This window comes from Vanessa tameamea, chromosome 2 (genome assembly GCF_037043105.1).
Source record: "Vanessa tameamea isolate UH-Manoa-2023 chromosome 2, ilVanTame1 primary haplotype, whole genome shotgun sequence".
NCBI classification, from domain to species: domain Eukaryota; kingdom Metazoa; phylum Arthropoda; class Insecta; order Lepidoptera; family Nymphalidae; genus Vanessa; species Vanessa tameamea.
In genome coordinates, this window is record NC_087310.1 from 4,900,758 (window position 1) to 4,917,616 (window position 16,859).

Sequence of the window (16,859 nt, forward strand, 5' to 3'; positions counted from 1 at the left end):
AGTTCAACATATTTTGCTTTTTTAAATTACTTGTAATGTAAGATGTATATCAATATAAGGTTCTTTATTTCTATTAAAGCATTATTTCAAATATTGTACGTGAGATTTTATTCAATTTTGACAATTTTAATTGCAATGTCGAAAGAAAACTTGTTGTTTACTATTTACGATATCTATACTTGGTATAACATCACCTAATTTTGGTCCATTCCTAGCAAAGTAAGACATCTCAATCCAAACTTAAACCGAAATACCGAGACGTGATAAAGGCGGTCATTCACTGGCGACAAAGACGTCTGCAGATATCGGTTGCGATTACGAATACTTGCAGTTTGACAGGTGATTTGGGTTCCCGTCGCCTCTTCCGCTGTCTGCTGTTGCAGGTTCGATAACTATTGACACATGTTATGTTATTTGTACATCGATAGTTGCTATAATATTTATAACCGTGTTACAATATATACGCTTCTTAATTTAAAGTAATTAATATACGAAATATTGTAAATTGAGTTTTCTTATTGACGACTGTCAATTCTTAATTTGATTTTGAAAATGTTGTGCTCAGTAAATGAATATATCGTAAGAAAAACAGTTGTATCATATACTGCATGTTTCTCTAGTATACTTGGTGGTAAGACTCATCCATCTGAGTGGGTACCGCTCACTCGTCACATATTCTACCGCCAAACAGCAATACTCAGTATTGTTGTGTACGCTTCAAAGGATACGTGAACCAGTGTACTTACAGACAGGGGTGTAAAATCTATAGTTCTCAAAGTTGCTGGTGCATTCGTGTTGTAAGGAATGGTTAATATATCAAAAGGTACCAATGTCTATAGGCAATTACCACTAACCATCAGGCACATTTGCTTGTCCTCCTACAAATTTTAGAAGCTTAGTGAAAATGCACTAACAAACAGAATAACCGTTGCCTGCTTTACAAATATTTATATCGCCAATGTTTTCTTCTAACTCTCACGATTAATTTGAAGTGTTATAAGTTTGGCGCCTTTACCTGTGGCGGTGTCATAACAGCTCCTTATAAATAAATATTTATGAGTGTGACTATTGAGCTATAGTTGTTATTGAACATAGTTGTTTGTTTTTTTTATATTATGTATTTTTAACACGTATTGTGCTTAATGTAAAAAAAAGTATATAACTCGTTTGTTTATTTGTAACAACACAAACATTTTAATAACTTTTGTTTTTTATTTTTTAACGATTCGGGATAGTATCGCAATAAAAGACATATGTTAAATATCGTAGATACTATATTCATTAAATTTTTGTTTATATAATTGAATGGAATAAACATTTAGCCAATTATTCTCAATATATAAGCAGTAAATGCTTAATTTTCATGTGAGCCTAGTGACGTAGCTTTATGATAAAAACCTTAATTTAACATTAATAAAATATTTACATTATTTGGAAATATCATCACAGCTTCACAAAACAAGCATAACATCGATACAACAAAACATTTTATAGCGGTTACCACTAGTGATGTGTTTAAAAACTATAAAACAATACGAATAAGAAACCGTACGTAAAAACAGCCTCAATATGTAAATGCGTAAATACTGTAACATTGTATTTTTATACAAATCTACCTAATGCTCGGCGTTGCCTCTGTCAATGTTTATAGAATACGAGTAGCGCCATCTATTGTACGTTGATAGTACTATGCGAGAAACATTTATGCAAGTACAACCAACGAGACAACGTTCCAACTCAATCCACGAACTAAAATACGCATTATTTTGTAAGATAAACTAGTCAGACAAATCGGTTACGCAAGAAAAATACGTATTTTCACAAATCTGTGATAAATGATTGATGCAAATAAAAACAAATTCGTGTAACTTTTTTAAAAATTTATCTAATTAAAATTCCCGAAATTATTCTTGCATCGCTCCGTTCATTTATCAAACCATTGTAAGTTTGGTAATATCCTATTTTTATTTTATATAATCAATCTTTGGATTGAGTGTGATAGAGGAATGTGCGTAATCATTATACATTATTAATATCACTTACATTATAATAACATCTACGTAAATACATACAATAAACCTTTAGAGCCCCTATGAGCAAAAAAGAATTCGATTATTCTCATAATGTATGTGCAATATTTTATTATCCTATATACCTTAATGACTCATATTATTAATATTAGAACATTGCTTTTTTAAATTTAATTTTTACATTTTACGTAATAACCAATGGAAACTTTGGTTTCTCCATTTCAATGTTTGCTAAAATTTACAGTTCATACGTAATAATATCGTAATATTTAATAAATAAAACTTAAAGATTACATTACTAATGTACAAAACAACTGTACTAAAAGTACATTTGAGATTCATCTACTATATTGTGAAACTATTAGAAGCGAAGAATAATAATATTTATAACGTATTTATCGACTTATTTGTATAGCTTTAAAATATTTTATTTATGAAGCGAATCTATATCATTACGTGTTGGAAGAATTATTCTTATAGCCTTTTTAGAACCTCTATGCTTTGATGCACTTTCGCCGCCACAATATACACTAGAATGGCACTTTTTATACCATAAACGATTCATAGTCAGTCTTTCGTCTTAAAATTTGCTTCCAGAAACACAAAACATTCTTTGAACCTAAACGATGACTCAAGGTTGGAACTGTTTCGTTCGGTATCGTTGAAACGTGATGAACTGTTCAAACCAACTTCCTTTCGGCAATAGCATGGGGGTGTCCAGGATGTGAATAGTGTCCAGGAGATGTTGGTTCGTATAACGACATCTTCAATCGCTTACACTTTGCTCGACGATTTTTAAACCAAAACTGCACGTTTTTGGACTCAAGTCTCGGAAATTTCTGCCTATAGGGCATCCTGTTTAATTCTTCGGTATATTTGAGTATTAAGTTGTGCGAAGGATGTGTGTTCATTGAAAACCACTGTTCCAAGACAGGAACCTCAGATACTGGATCGATAAATGTACGGTTGCGTTTGCGACGCTCATCGGATGCCCCAGCTAATGCCAAGTTTAATCCGCTGGCGCCTTCTCCGGGAACACCACCTACACCAGGAAAACCACTCATATATTGACTCATGTACATTATGCCATGGCCAAACATTGGATGATTTGGCACCATTGGAAAAGGTAAGCGATCGAGATGAGGCGATGAGGGTCCGTAGTGACGTTCTTGAACAATTTCATCATCAGAAGCGATATCTGGATCATCACCACCTCCATTTTCTTCTTCGGTATTATTATTATTGTTATTGTGTGAACTATCACTATTTTTAGTTGGGGATCGTTGTGGAGAAGGCATATGTTCAGATTTGCTCAGATCCCTTGGTTCTTGTTTAATATCATGAACCTGCAAGACAAAAACGAATATAGAATATTGATTTACGAAGCATTTGTAAAATAAATTAAAAAAAGTCTTATATATTAGGTGGTAATAGTACAACCCACATTTGGTTAGTAACATTTTATATTAAATACCATAAATTAATCATAACTAACTGATCACATGTAAAAGAGTATCTAGGATTATTAAGAAAGAATATAAGATTATTAAGTAAATGTAGTATTTTTAAATACCTTTATTATATCCGGTGGCTTCGGGGATTCCTTAGTGTTTTCCTCCCTATCGTGATGGTTGTTTTTCCTAGTGGTAATAAGAGAAAGTGGTGCATCGGGACTCTCGGGTCTATCATCTGTATTTAATTCCCCACCATCATCTTCTAAATCAGAGCCGGCATTGGATAAATTATCCTCCGACATTACTGACATTGGGTACCTTCCAGGACTTCCCGTCAGTTGCATTGGACTCTTCATAGAATTATGATCGTGAGAACTGTAATTGTCATTACCGACCATTATTGATCCATTGGTTGGACTGTGGCTTCTACTGTTAAAGCCATTAACTCCAAGATGTCCTAGACCACCAATATTGCGCAGTTCTGCCCGTTTTTGAGCTGCTCTAGCATTCTTAAACCAATAAACAACATTATTAACATCTAAGGGTTTTCGCCCTCGTCTCGACTCTAAATTATTTAATTCTCGTACATATTGCTGAATTTGCTGTCTGCTTGGATGCTGGTTGTCGGAAAACCAGCGCTGTAGCTTTGGTAGTTCTAGTTCAGGATCAAAGCTAGTCCTCATCCTAGTTTTCTGGGTTGGATACTGACTTTGAACAGTTTGTAATGCTGGATGTAAATGGTCAGGAAGGGGATTTAATGTAGGGGAACGGTTTTTAGGACCAGGAGACGGATAGCGTCTGGGACTAAATGGCGGAGGTCGTGGTGAAACTTGTGCGCTCCACCAGGACTCAAATTTACGGCGAGTTTCTTCGCTCGGCTCATGAAAATTATGCGGACCAGAGGATCTGTCTTGTCCCCGGCAAATCTGGGCAAGTGTCACCTGCAACAATAAAATATAAAATTAAACTTCAGGTAATACAGACTAAAATAAAAAAGTGTATCGAACAGAACAAAAATAAACAATTTTAGATGATTTTAAAGAGGTCAGTCTAACCAGTAACAGATACAGAGATAATTGTTTGAATAAACGAACGAAGCATTGTTTCACAGAACATCGCCATTAGATTATGAAAATATTAGACCGGTAAGGTTGTTAATGTATGTGTCATGCGCGAGCGACCGACGCGATTCTGATGCGGGAAAGTGTTTACACGGTGGTTAGTGCACATCACTCCTTCGCCGCCGCCGAAACTTCAATCATGGCTTGCTCTAAAACAATGAGCGGGAAGGGCGTCTTTGCAATTAGCATCCACCCACAAGCCTTAACAAAGAGCCGGCACACCAATATGGGCTAAGTGGTTGTACTAAAATGTTTCGACAGAAGCTTGATGAGAAGAAATCTTTTTTTATGTTAAAAGAACATCGTGTTTGAACTTGTTTATAACTAATTGTATATCTACTATTCAGAGCAATGTTACTAAACGTGGCAAAATATATATATTAGTATTTAAATTATTGGAAAATAATTAAGTTAAGAAATCAGATGTCAGATTATAACTATCGCGCGGTTTGTTTATACTGCAGTTATGCAAGTGACTGCTCGTATCATGAGATTACATAGAACAATGCCAGTGATTACATCGTCAAGCGAGTTGTCAGCTCGAGCCATTGCCAAATCAAAAGCAAGTAAACTGTAAGTATTACACATCCAGATTGTGCGTATAAATCATGTCACCGCAGAGGCATTAGCGCCTAGCTCGTGTGATACGTTAATCCAGTTCTTTGTTTTATTTTTTTAAATAGTGCGGTCATATTTGTTTTCAGATATTGTCTGCTTCAGCTGCGCGCACGATTTACGAGAGCTGGCATCTGTGTGATAAGTTTGTCACGTGTAATCTGCCTGCGTAATTCGGTATATTATTGCGAACATAACTCGTTATAAATATAGTTACTAAGGACAAATGAAAAGACAATATACTTAGTGTTATCTGATTATGCGTCCTAGTATTTGTTACGCTACTTCGATGCTACGCTATCCGTGAAGCAATGACATGCTTCTATTTTTCAAAAAGGGAATTACTGTTTAGTAGAAATATAAAAAGTCCCTAAGTAGATTTATGGTTCAAAAGTGATCTCTTATTGGCGTCTTTATACCCCTTCCGTGAAGTATTTCTCGAACGTCTTAAAAGTTTATTCGGAATTAAAATCGAAGTGGCGCAACTTGAAGCGCAATAAATTACCATAATATCATAGAAGCGAGTTCATCTGCCGTTTAACCGAACTTCGATGTTCGAGGTGTTTGATTATCTAGTCCCAACGGGACTCCTTTTGATCATTAACTCGAGACTTTACTGATTGTAACTCCATTTGTACCTTTTAAATTGAATATAGTGGAAAAGTTATTTTATTCATTTAACCGTTTTAATATATTTTTTTAATGTATCTTAAAGATTTTTAGGTAAGAGATAACCTAAAACGAATTAATATATATAACGCTCATTGAGCGCTAACCTCGCGTTTAATAAGATTATACGGCATTATTTTATAGCAATAATAAGATCAAAAGCAGTTCGTACATCTAAAACTCCTTTTAACCCTCTTTCGTTTTAACTCAAGTTAGTAAGACGGGGGCAACACAACGAGGCGCTTTTATTTAATGGCGGAAGCGATTTATAATATTACGCTTCAAAATACATGATAATATTTTTATAACAATAATAATTTGAGAACGAAATATATAAAAAAATATTTGAATATAGAACGTCGGAATAAGTAATAGTATTTAAAAAAAAAAAAGATGAAAAGTAGAAGATTCTAAAAGTGACATAAACTGAATACCTACTATGAAAGAAAGTTTTTTTTTAAATAACTTTAAGTTATTTATATAATGTATGCTTATCTGCAATTCTATACGCCTCCGCACTTAAAATGATTCCGTTCCAACCCTTTCCAACAAGGTGGATATTTAGAAAATATAATAAGATTCCGGAGCGCGGATGAGTCTGAGATTCGATTAAATTTATTATGTATGAAGATTCCGCGTGTGAGGAAGGTGCTCATCGCGATAAATTGCTCTTTCTTACGATACTGATAGTAAGACTGAGATCTTAGTATTAATACAATATAATACATAGAAAATAAACTAGTATTTCATAAATAATACGATAAGTGATTAAAAAATCTCAACCTTGTTATATTGCACGATACATGTACAAAAAAATGTATAAATACATATTTAATATAAATTAATATTAAGGTAATGTATACACAAGTATTTAGCATTCGAAAGTTATACAACGTATTTTTAGATACAAACAATTGATAAAATAAACGCAATAACAAATAGCTCTCTAAATAATCAGTTTATTAATCGGATAGTAGATAAATTGTTATCAAAATAACAAAATCCCGGAATATATAAATGAGCTCGAATAGTCATTGTCATGAAAATTTCTATTAAACATAATTTCGTAAAGACGCAAATACCTAAACATCAAAACAAATGCTTCCTTAATTCTTCCCTCGTTTGATGATCCTTATTAGCAGGGACTTAGATGTAACCTCGCAAATTATAACGACCTCCTAAATTGTATGTCTACTTAGTGGGAGTTTGATAATCTGTCTTCATCGCGAGTTCTTCAAATCCAAGCTGATGAGCACGTTTATGTGATGTTTTGAGAAATACTTAAAAGTCGAAATGAAGCTTATAAGATGTTTGCCTAATGAATGGAAATGTATAAATAAGGCTCTTCTTAAAGGCAAAGCGCTTATAAAATTACAAACAGTAGTACCTACATTCGTATTTTTAATTAGGAAGCGTCTTAAAAAAATACTATCTCATATTAAATTATAGATGTAAATGTATATTAAATAAAAACAGAAAAAAATTGTTAAATATATACACACATATATTTTAATAAAAACAATTACACAATTATTAAATAACATAGCAACAATAGTAATCCTATAGCCACTGTAAATATTTCAATTGGTAGCATTCAGTTAGCAGTTCAGGGGCTTAAATATTGAAAACAATGAGTTGCCCGGTAATAAGGGGGGAGGTTTAGTAGGGGTGTATTGTGTACGGGTCGGGGTTACATTCAGGTATTAAAGAACGTAACATTGCCGGGACAGTGGGAATCTGGCTCAGCTCAGTGTACCGAACGCGCTTTGTCGCCAAGAATTCAGTTTTAACGCGTTATTCGCAAATATTTGTTTTAGTATTACGACTGCGTAAATATATTCAAAGTTAAATGGGGTATGGCATACAATATATGTTTGCACCATTGCTTATTGAGTTTATATACAATTGAATTTTACTCACATTGGACTCGACTGAAATTGAGAGACCGATCGAGCTAAATTAGCATGCGGATATAATTTTTAATAATAAAATTTTCTTTTTTTTTTAATATTATTAATTATATCTGCACAGACTTTTGGTGTCTATGCCAATTGAAATTGTTTAAATGCTTAATCGCTAAAAATAATGTTGGGTATTTTGAAGCCACGCATATTACAGTTAAATAATCTCAACTTTATGGCAATAGATCAAAAGTATTTTTAAATAATTTACCTCATCTAAGGGACACCCCGTGGACATTAACAGAGGTCTACTCTGTACCAGCAGCAGTCTCAGCAGCTTATCTTTGATGTCCTGTAGAGGAGTCGGTCTAGGTCTCAGCAACTGGATTCGAAGAGTTGCTACTGTTGTCAGCTCTCCCAATACTTCGCCGACGGTTGCTAGTGGTCCATCCGATATACGCTCGAATGGAAGCGGCTTCCAATTGTTTATGACCACTGATCCTGATAACAATTACATATTTTATTATAATAATATAATTATATATGATTAATAATCGAATAAGATTAACTTTCTTGCAGGACTGTTCTAGTAATTTACTTATCAAGACGGTCACATATTTGCAATTAGTTTATCTTGTAAAATGACAATTCAAAAGTATTTTGTATGAGCGTATCAGGTAAGGTATGGTTCAAGTTAAATTTAATTAGGTATTCTTTAAGTGTTTTAATATCAATTTAACTATTGTATAATTATTAAACATTTATGTACCCTTGGCAGAGGCAGCCAATTCATGAGGATATCCCAACCTCATCATAGCAGCTGGTACAAGTTCGTGAAAGGCTGTCGCAGCGGGGATAATCACATAGCTGTCCGTCTCCACAACAGCTCGTCTTCTCCAAGCGCCCTCTTCCAGAGACGCAACAGCTTCCACTACGCAGTGAACTGGCAGGGTTTTACCTGAAGAAAAATAATGACTATAGTTTTGATTCATAGCATATGTTAACTGAAAAAAATATTTTGAATTTGAATTTAAACTTGCTTTATTCGGTAAGTGTGTTAGATATTAGAGATTTTTTGAAAGTTAACTTTCTTCCTAAAATATAACAAATACACTATTTTCTATTTAAATAGACTTATAAATTGTACAGATCCCAGTCAAATGGATAGTAGCGGCTCTTTGGTAAGCCACCAAAAAACATACCAAATCTTTAAAATGTCTTTTAAAACAAATTGATTGAATTTTAAGAGGTCTTTTCTTTTGAATTTATAAATAATATAAAGGAAAAACTTCCTCCCTTAGTAGCTGACTGAAAAATCAGAAAATTAAGCGGTAGACGTCGAAACGTTGTCGTTAAGAAGGCGTCTTAATTATTTAGCAACTTTTCAAGTGAAAAAGCAATGCTTTCGACTTGCTTGCGAGCGCGGCAAAAAACCGAGAGAAATGTTAAAATAATAATTAATCCTTGTTCTATGTCGGCGCGGCCGTCCCGAGATTGCTTTGTGCCGATGCTCTTACCATTAGTCTTTGTGAGACGCTTCTTTAACACGATATTAAATAGTTTTTGCCTCACTGCTCTTTTTTACTCAGATGAGTTAAAGTGTACCATAAAATTCAAGAGAAACCCTTTCCTTATAGTCTATTTTTACAAGGCAACTAAAAGAAAATAATTATTATTATGTTCATTCTAGGCAAGTAACTAACACAATGAAACTCGTAACACACTAACGGGCTAAACGAGAATTTATCAACAAATAGTTGTCGCCTACGGCTTCGGTCGCATTTTGGGGTCTGATCGTCAGATACCTTGGAGTTCAAGCTTCATTCCTAATTTCATCAAATTCGATTCATCGGTTTGACCATAAAGCAACGACAGACAGACAGACAGAATTACTTTTACATTTACAGTTACTTTATTAAATATAGATATTTATATGAAACAATAGGTATTCGAGTATCGAATCTGCATAAGACTATCCAGGCGGCTCGGTAATACGGTGGCTTTTGGAATATTATATATTTCAGCCGCATTAATCTCTTAACTACGCGTGCTTAGTCGGGAAAGTTGTAAACCTTTTAAATAGTCTAAATTTCTGTAGCATGGTAATCGTGTAAAGTAACTTTCAATAGTTTTAGTCGGAAAGTTGTTTAGGTGAGATTTCTGGGGTTGTTCGAGGTTAGCACCTATGCTGTAATATTGCGCTCGGATTAGTTGAGATTTAGTCATGGACTCTACGGCGCGGACCGTGGTCACTAAGCCCAGGCTTTGGTTCTCTGGGCTTTATTAATAACTGGAGATACATCGAATCGGACAAAGGCGAATAATAGTTTAAGCTTAATGAAATTTTAATTTAATGAGAAATGTGAAAGTAGATTATTAATTTCGATACAAAATGATTTAATAAGTAATGTAGGCCTCTTTAGTTATTTACGGCATACTTTCTTGGGTCATTTGATATGATAAAATAGTGTAACATCACTTTAAAAAAAAAACCCATAAACATTTTAGCTAGAACTTGAATTCAGTATTAATTAAATATTTTTTAACTGGTTTAGCGAATTAACATAACGTATTATCTCGTGCTTGATTTGTATTTGAATTAATCATGCTTACAAAATATTTGCAGATTATAATATTCACAAGACGAACTAAAGCGCTAAATAAAAAATTTCATCATTATTACGTATTTTCGACCATTAATATTCAACTTATTAGTCTTTTATGTTTATTATATACAATTAATACATTCATTATATATAATATATATGTCAGTACATGGTACGGATATATTTGGCTCTTTTATTGCTCTTGTAGCTTATAAGTTGCAAATCCCAAGATTTAAGGTTTAAAAAGTTATTGTTTTTTTTTGTCTAGATATTCTATTACAAAGCCTAACCTAACCTAAACTCGCGTTGGCTGCGAACTATATATATATGTATATATGTGTGTGTATGTATATACGTAGTCTTTACAACTGAAAATTCGTCTTGCTCGATATACATGTAGTCATCTTCTAATAGACAAGATTAGACACTTCTAACTAGGACGCTAATCGCCTGAAGAACTTGTTCTGTAAATTGCGAAGCCGAGTACGATGTTCATTAGCTAACATAAAACAGCAATTAGGTTGATAGAGTGAGAACGATAGATAGTTAGTTCCCCTCGAGTGAGGGAGAGGGGGCGAAAGCTTAGCCGATCTAAGCGCTCTTGAAAAGAGTTCAGTTAACAAAGGGTACGATGTCAAGAAGCGTACGAGTAGTGTGAATTTTAACTGTAGACTTTGGGAATTAAGTTTGCTAAGTACGTTGACGGCTTGACGGGAAGACAGTCTTAAGTACATGACGATTATATAGATTTCATAGAGAGTCTATTATTTACATAAGAACGTACATAGAATTATATTTAAAACTATTGATATAAAAAATATTTAATATGACAAAATCGCTTAGTGATTTTAAAGTAAATGAATGACGTAAACAATAAAATGGTTTTAGTAACAGCTTTAAAATATAAATCACATAATCTGTACTAGAACATTGACGTCACAAGTAAAATAAACATCACGTTTAGTATTAAAAAAAAACAACTAATTTATAGAAATATAATTGAAATTATTATTTTTCGAATAGTTTATTTTTAATAGTTATTTTTTATTAATAGTATCATGTTAGATTCGAATGTAACCACGGTTGAAAGCACTACGGAAGACAGCGAGAACCATTTTATAGGCTTTTATTTATGTCCGTTACCATGTGTGGGTCAAATCTTGCAACTGAATTTAAAACCAGTCTTACTCAATCAAGATGAAATTTTCCACACAATTTTGTTGTGCTGAATCCGAACAAATTAGTATATATATTTTGTATATACACAGATTACAAATATATAATAATTACAATAATATATTTTTTATTCAGTTAGATAATCATTTATAGTTTGTTTTTAATGTTCTTTTTTTAAAGTTAATAACTTTGAAATAGAACTAAGTATAACTAACAAGCTAATACTTCGAAGAGGTTTCTTCTAGGATAAATTAATTTTAAAGGCGGAGAGGGGTGTGGGTCTATCTCGATCTTTAACTCGGACTAATGAACGCGTTCGAAATGTATTTAAGTTCCGTGTGTTAATCTCAAACACAAACGCAGCAAGACAAATTATGTAAAAATATATAAACAAATCATTCATACTTCATTATATTGATAAGCATATACAAAACTCTCTCGATGTAAGCCATAAATCAAATTAGATTAATTATACAATCTAAGAATACTAACTTCTTAATTACCACATCAATTTGCAATTGATTGCACGTACATTAATTAACCGTAGATATTAAATTATGACCATAAGTGGATAATGGATTACTTTAATACATATCTCGGATCTCTCATTCAATGGGTTGACTATAGCGAGCTTACCGCTACGTAGTCGGTGTCAATATCAATCCGAGTCCATATGTGTATGGTATCGAATGAGTTTTTATTGCATTGTTATTTAACAAAAACTTCATATAATTAAAGTCTTTCGATTTTGTAATCTAAGCACACTTTAACATTCATAAGACAAGTTTTGGCAAATGAGGTTGTTAGCGTGGGTGTAAAGTTAATTAATAATAATTAATAAACAAATTTATTTCATCCATTAAAATAGAATATCAATTTATATTAAATTATTTGTCTAATAAAAAATGCATATTATTTTCTTTGAAAAAATAAAATGATTACACGTCTGTATGGATATAGTTCTAAATGTTATTTGTATATATATAATTGTAATTATAACATCTGTAGTTCATTTAAATGTATACCACATACAAACTTAGTTATTTACGAAATCATACAACTCAATACATATCGTTATGTTAACAAGATTAAAAAAATAGATATGAGTGTATGACACAGCAAGGGATTCAATAGGATTCGCGTGAGTCGCTTTCGTGAGCGATGATCTACTTAGCGGATAAATCGTGGCGTGCCGGATGCTGAAGCCTAGCAAATACGAGTAATCTCGTGCGTTCGTGTCTAAGTGAACGTGTTGTTCGTGTAAATGATGTGTTATACAAGCATAATAGGAATGTCACATCTGTGTCGACTTTTTTACTTCTCGCACTATAATATAAAAAATGCTTTTAAATAAATTACGTTTTAAAACCGTTACGTGAATCAAAATAGTGTACCATTAAACGGTTTTTACTATTTCCGGTACTAATACCGGTTTTGAATATTTGAAGAACAACACTAGAGAGCTGATACAAAGTTCTTTAATATATAATTTACTAAATTAATTATAAAACGATAAGCTTTCACAGGGCAAGAACAAATTTCGTTATTAAATTCAGTAAGGAAGCTCAGAGTGACGTATGGCTAATGTCTAAGCTCGTCCAATAATCCCCTTTCAGAGCCCCAAACTTTCACCTGACCCTCAGACGGACTAATTCTCAACTAAACAATACAACATATGAGTATAATAGTATACAGATAACTTACATTTACTTACCATTGCATCATTCATACCCTTAAAAAACGTAAGCTTCAAGTTTCTATGAGTTGTCTGCATTATTTAATATCATATGTTCATATTTAAATACACATATATTCTTCGTAATCAATTGATACTGCAAAATTAGGATTGGAAACCAATTTTTTAAATACTAAATCTCATTTAAAAAAAAAAACTTTAGCATTCCTAAAAACATACCTACCATTATAATTATTTGTATTGAAGTGTTAAAGTGAAAGACACTTTGAAGGGATCGATTGGATTAATTCGAAGATTCAGGGGATTCGGAGCCCCATTAAAATCAAAATTTCTCAGTGCGCCCATTTTCAAACGAAGGTCTTCTCTTCATGTTTTCATGTTTCATAGTTAGTTACGGACATGTAATTTTCATATGTCTACTATCAAACGCCTGGCATGATTTGCAATACGTTTTTATATAAATTTTAGTTAAATTGTCAAAATACAATTTGATTAAAATGTATAACCATTAACAGGGCGATCAGTTGAACGGAATAAAAATTTATGTACAGCGCCATCTAGTGGTGAATGACAACAAATTGGTGGAAAAATACGTATAATATGTGTAAAATTTCGCGGTGATCGATCAACCTAGTCTATTAATATCAAACTGATATCGACGTCCATGTTATGTATAAAGCTAGCTATTCATCCCGGCTCTTGTAAGGGTCCATATACAAGGTTTAAATTGAAGAACAAACCTTTTTCTCACTTCTATAGTGAAGTTGGAATTCTCTGCTTTTCCCTACTATGATATGCCTGTAGTATACATATTAACAGCAATAAAAACCTTTGCGAATTTTCAAAGAGATAATAATTGTATTTTCGATATTCATATTTCTGCTCTACAATAAAAATCTACAGACACAGACAAGATAGCCGAAAAAACATATCATCTCCTCTAATAAAAATCTCTAAATTTTTTTTTGTTATATGTTAAATTCGTATTTAAGTTCTACGTGTATGTAGAACTGCGTTAAACTTTTGTTCACGTAACGAAGCGCTTTTAAGGCGCTTAAAATAATATATTTAATTTTATAAAAACTGGTTATTACTAAGCTTAAATTCGACATTATTAACAAATTAAATCCAATAATTAAAAGTCTGAGCGGATATTTATCGACTAGGACATAGCCCATAATATTTACAATCGTTTCAATCGTCCTTCAACTATTAAGGAATCTTTTGTATATATTTATTTCTTTAAAACGAGTATTTAGTATGTGTCGGAATAATACATATTAAAATATTAATAGCGTCCACGTGCCGTTTCATGAATAAACATTATACATTAGTAAGAAGTGGTCACATTGACTCGATATTTGTTTAATTGATTACTAGATTTTGTCGCTGACGTCACTGAAATAGTTTCTGAAGGTTCAAACGGTTTGTATTATAATTTATAATCTAATATTATTAAGATATCCAATTTTATAAACGTAGCTTAAGGCGTATTCGTTATAGTCATAGTCTATGGAACAGTTGGGTTTTTTTTTCGTTATATAATTTTATTTTATTTAATATATATGGCAGATATACTTTTCTTGTGTACGTATTTTAATTGCTAATTAGTAGTATCCCATTTCAAAAGCCATTTATTAATATTAAGAGATTAAAGACTCACATTTATATTATGATATATGTTTTAAATAGGTTTTATTTTATATTTTATTATATTTATTACAATATATAACATTTAAAATGCGAATTTAAATTATTCTCTTTCTATTTAGCAATATATCGATGTGTCAACATAAGACGACGAACGTTCGTTCCCCTGGCTGATTCAGTCCACTGCGACAATTCTTTAGTGAAACTAGCCAACACATAACATTTTAGTGCCTTGAGCTATTCATTCACTATTATAAACCAATCCACTACCACCGGTATAATTTTGTAGAACAAATCATGACAAAAAATATTCCAAGGAACGGTGATTTTATGAAGGCAGTCCGTGTGTTCCATGCAATTCATATTTCCAGAATATCCATGACATTGAATAATGTCAGGTGAATGATTATGACATCGGCCTTTAAAAATTCACATTTATTAAATTCTTACACAGAATACCTCAAACGAGAGTAAACAGACGTTATTTAGATAAATATAATCTAACTTACACAGACATCTAAGTTTTCAAGTGATATTCGAATGCCGAAAGTAGAATTATCATAGCAGGATTCGGAAGTCACTATTAGCTCGATATTGACAGTAGCTACTGAAGCGACTGAGGGCTACGTAGGATAGGCTGTATAGGATAGTAAGAGTATCTGAAGACTGATAGTAGCAGATTAATTTCACGATTTAACCATTCGTAAGAAAACTAATTGTTTATTTTTTATTTTAAAAGAAATATTTTATACAACCCGTTATAAAAATACAGTCATTATAAATTACAGTCATTAATTGATTAAAAAAACGCAGGTTGTCGCGTGGGCGATTAGAGCCTAAACCAGATATTTTCGAATGTAGCGTATATGTTCTACATAATTATATGTATATATTGTGGAAAATACTTAAAAAGCACAGTGGAAAAACGAGTTTTATCAGAAAAAATAAGCATTTTAACGCGTTAATATTCTATTTCTCTGCTTTTAAAACAAAATATTTTATGATATGCAGTTAAATTACAAAATAATATCTACTTCCGATAGTAGTTATGAATACTCTGTTAATATTTTATTGCTAGCTACCAAGGAGCTTGCGCTAGATTTTTATCAGACATATGTAATTTTCATCCAATGGCGCGCACGAGATGAATTATAAACACAAATTAAGCACATTAATATTCAGTGGTGCTTGACAAGATTTGAATCCGGAAAGTTTGCTTAAAATTCGAGTGTCACTGGTCCATCTAGGCTTTACTTCCGGTACATAAGGAAATTAATCTGTGTGGTCGTGGCAAAATAATTAATTAATATATCAATTAACATAGATTTTATACACATAGTTTCAAGCCCAGATGAAGAGGTGATAATTAACTAAAAAAAACCACGCGAGCAGAGTTAATGACACTCAATTTACCTACATTAACCTAAGTGTGTTATGTGTATATTGTGATTTTGGAAATATTCAAAATCAAAACATCAGGGGGGATGAAAATAATTCATCTCCGTTACAAAAGTAGCCTATCAATTTATCTGATGCCATGACAACTGAATCTTGTATCACCCCTCGAGATAACTGTAACAATTATTACGGAGGCGTTACAAGCTGTCAAGCATTTGCGGTTTTAATTAAGAAACATTTCATCTTTTGTTGAATGACCTATTTGTGTGTAACTTAATTTGGTGTATATTTACATTTGTGTGTCTGTCTACACACGCAAGTTATTATCAAAGGACGAAAGTAACACGCATAAATAACACACGTAACTAAATGTATTGATGTGAAACTGAAATCCCAAATTCTTAGCGCCTACATCTATTGGCACTGAAATTTTTTTAATAGGATTTTATTATTTTCGGAATAACTGTCATTGATATCTGTTTCGGCTTGTAAACAATTATTTTATTTATTGAATAGATTTTATTAAAATTTTAAATACCTAAA

General features: G+C 32.4%; 1 protein-coding gene across 1 annotated transcript in view; it reads right to left on the minus strand.

Annotated features, from left to right (window-relative positions):
- Positions 1-1,256: 1,256 nt before the first annotated feature.
- The window catches only part of LOC113401060 (homeobox protein dve-1), a 78,509-nt gene continuing 62,906 nt past the window's right edge, over positions 1,257-16,859 (minus strand). The window contains exons 3-6 of the mRNA XM_026640780.2: positions 8,560-8,748; positions 8,062-8,291; positions 3,604-4,425; positions 1,257-3,376 (exon numbers count right to left, since the gene is read on the minus strand). Coding sequence (XP_026496565.1) covers positions 2,711-3,376; positions 3,604-4,425; positions 8,062-8,291; positions 8,560-8,748 — 1,907 coding nt within the window. The 3' untranslated portion in view covers positions 1,257-2,710. The remainder of the gene's footprint in view (positions 3,377-3,603; positions 4,426-8,061; positions 8,292-8,559; positions 8,749-16,859) is intronic.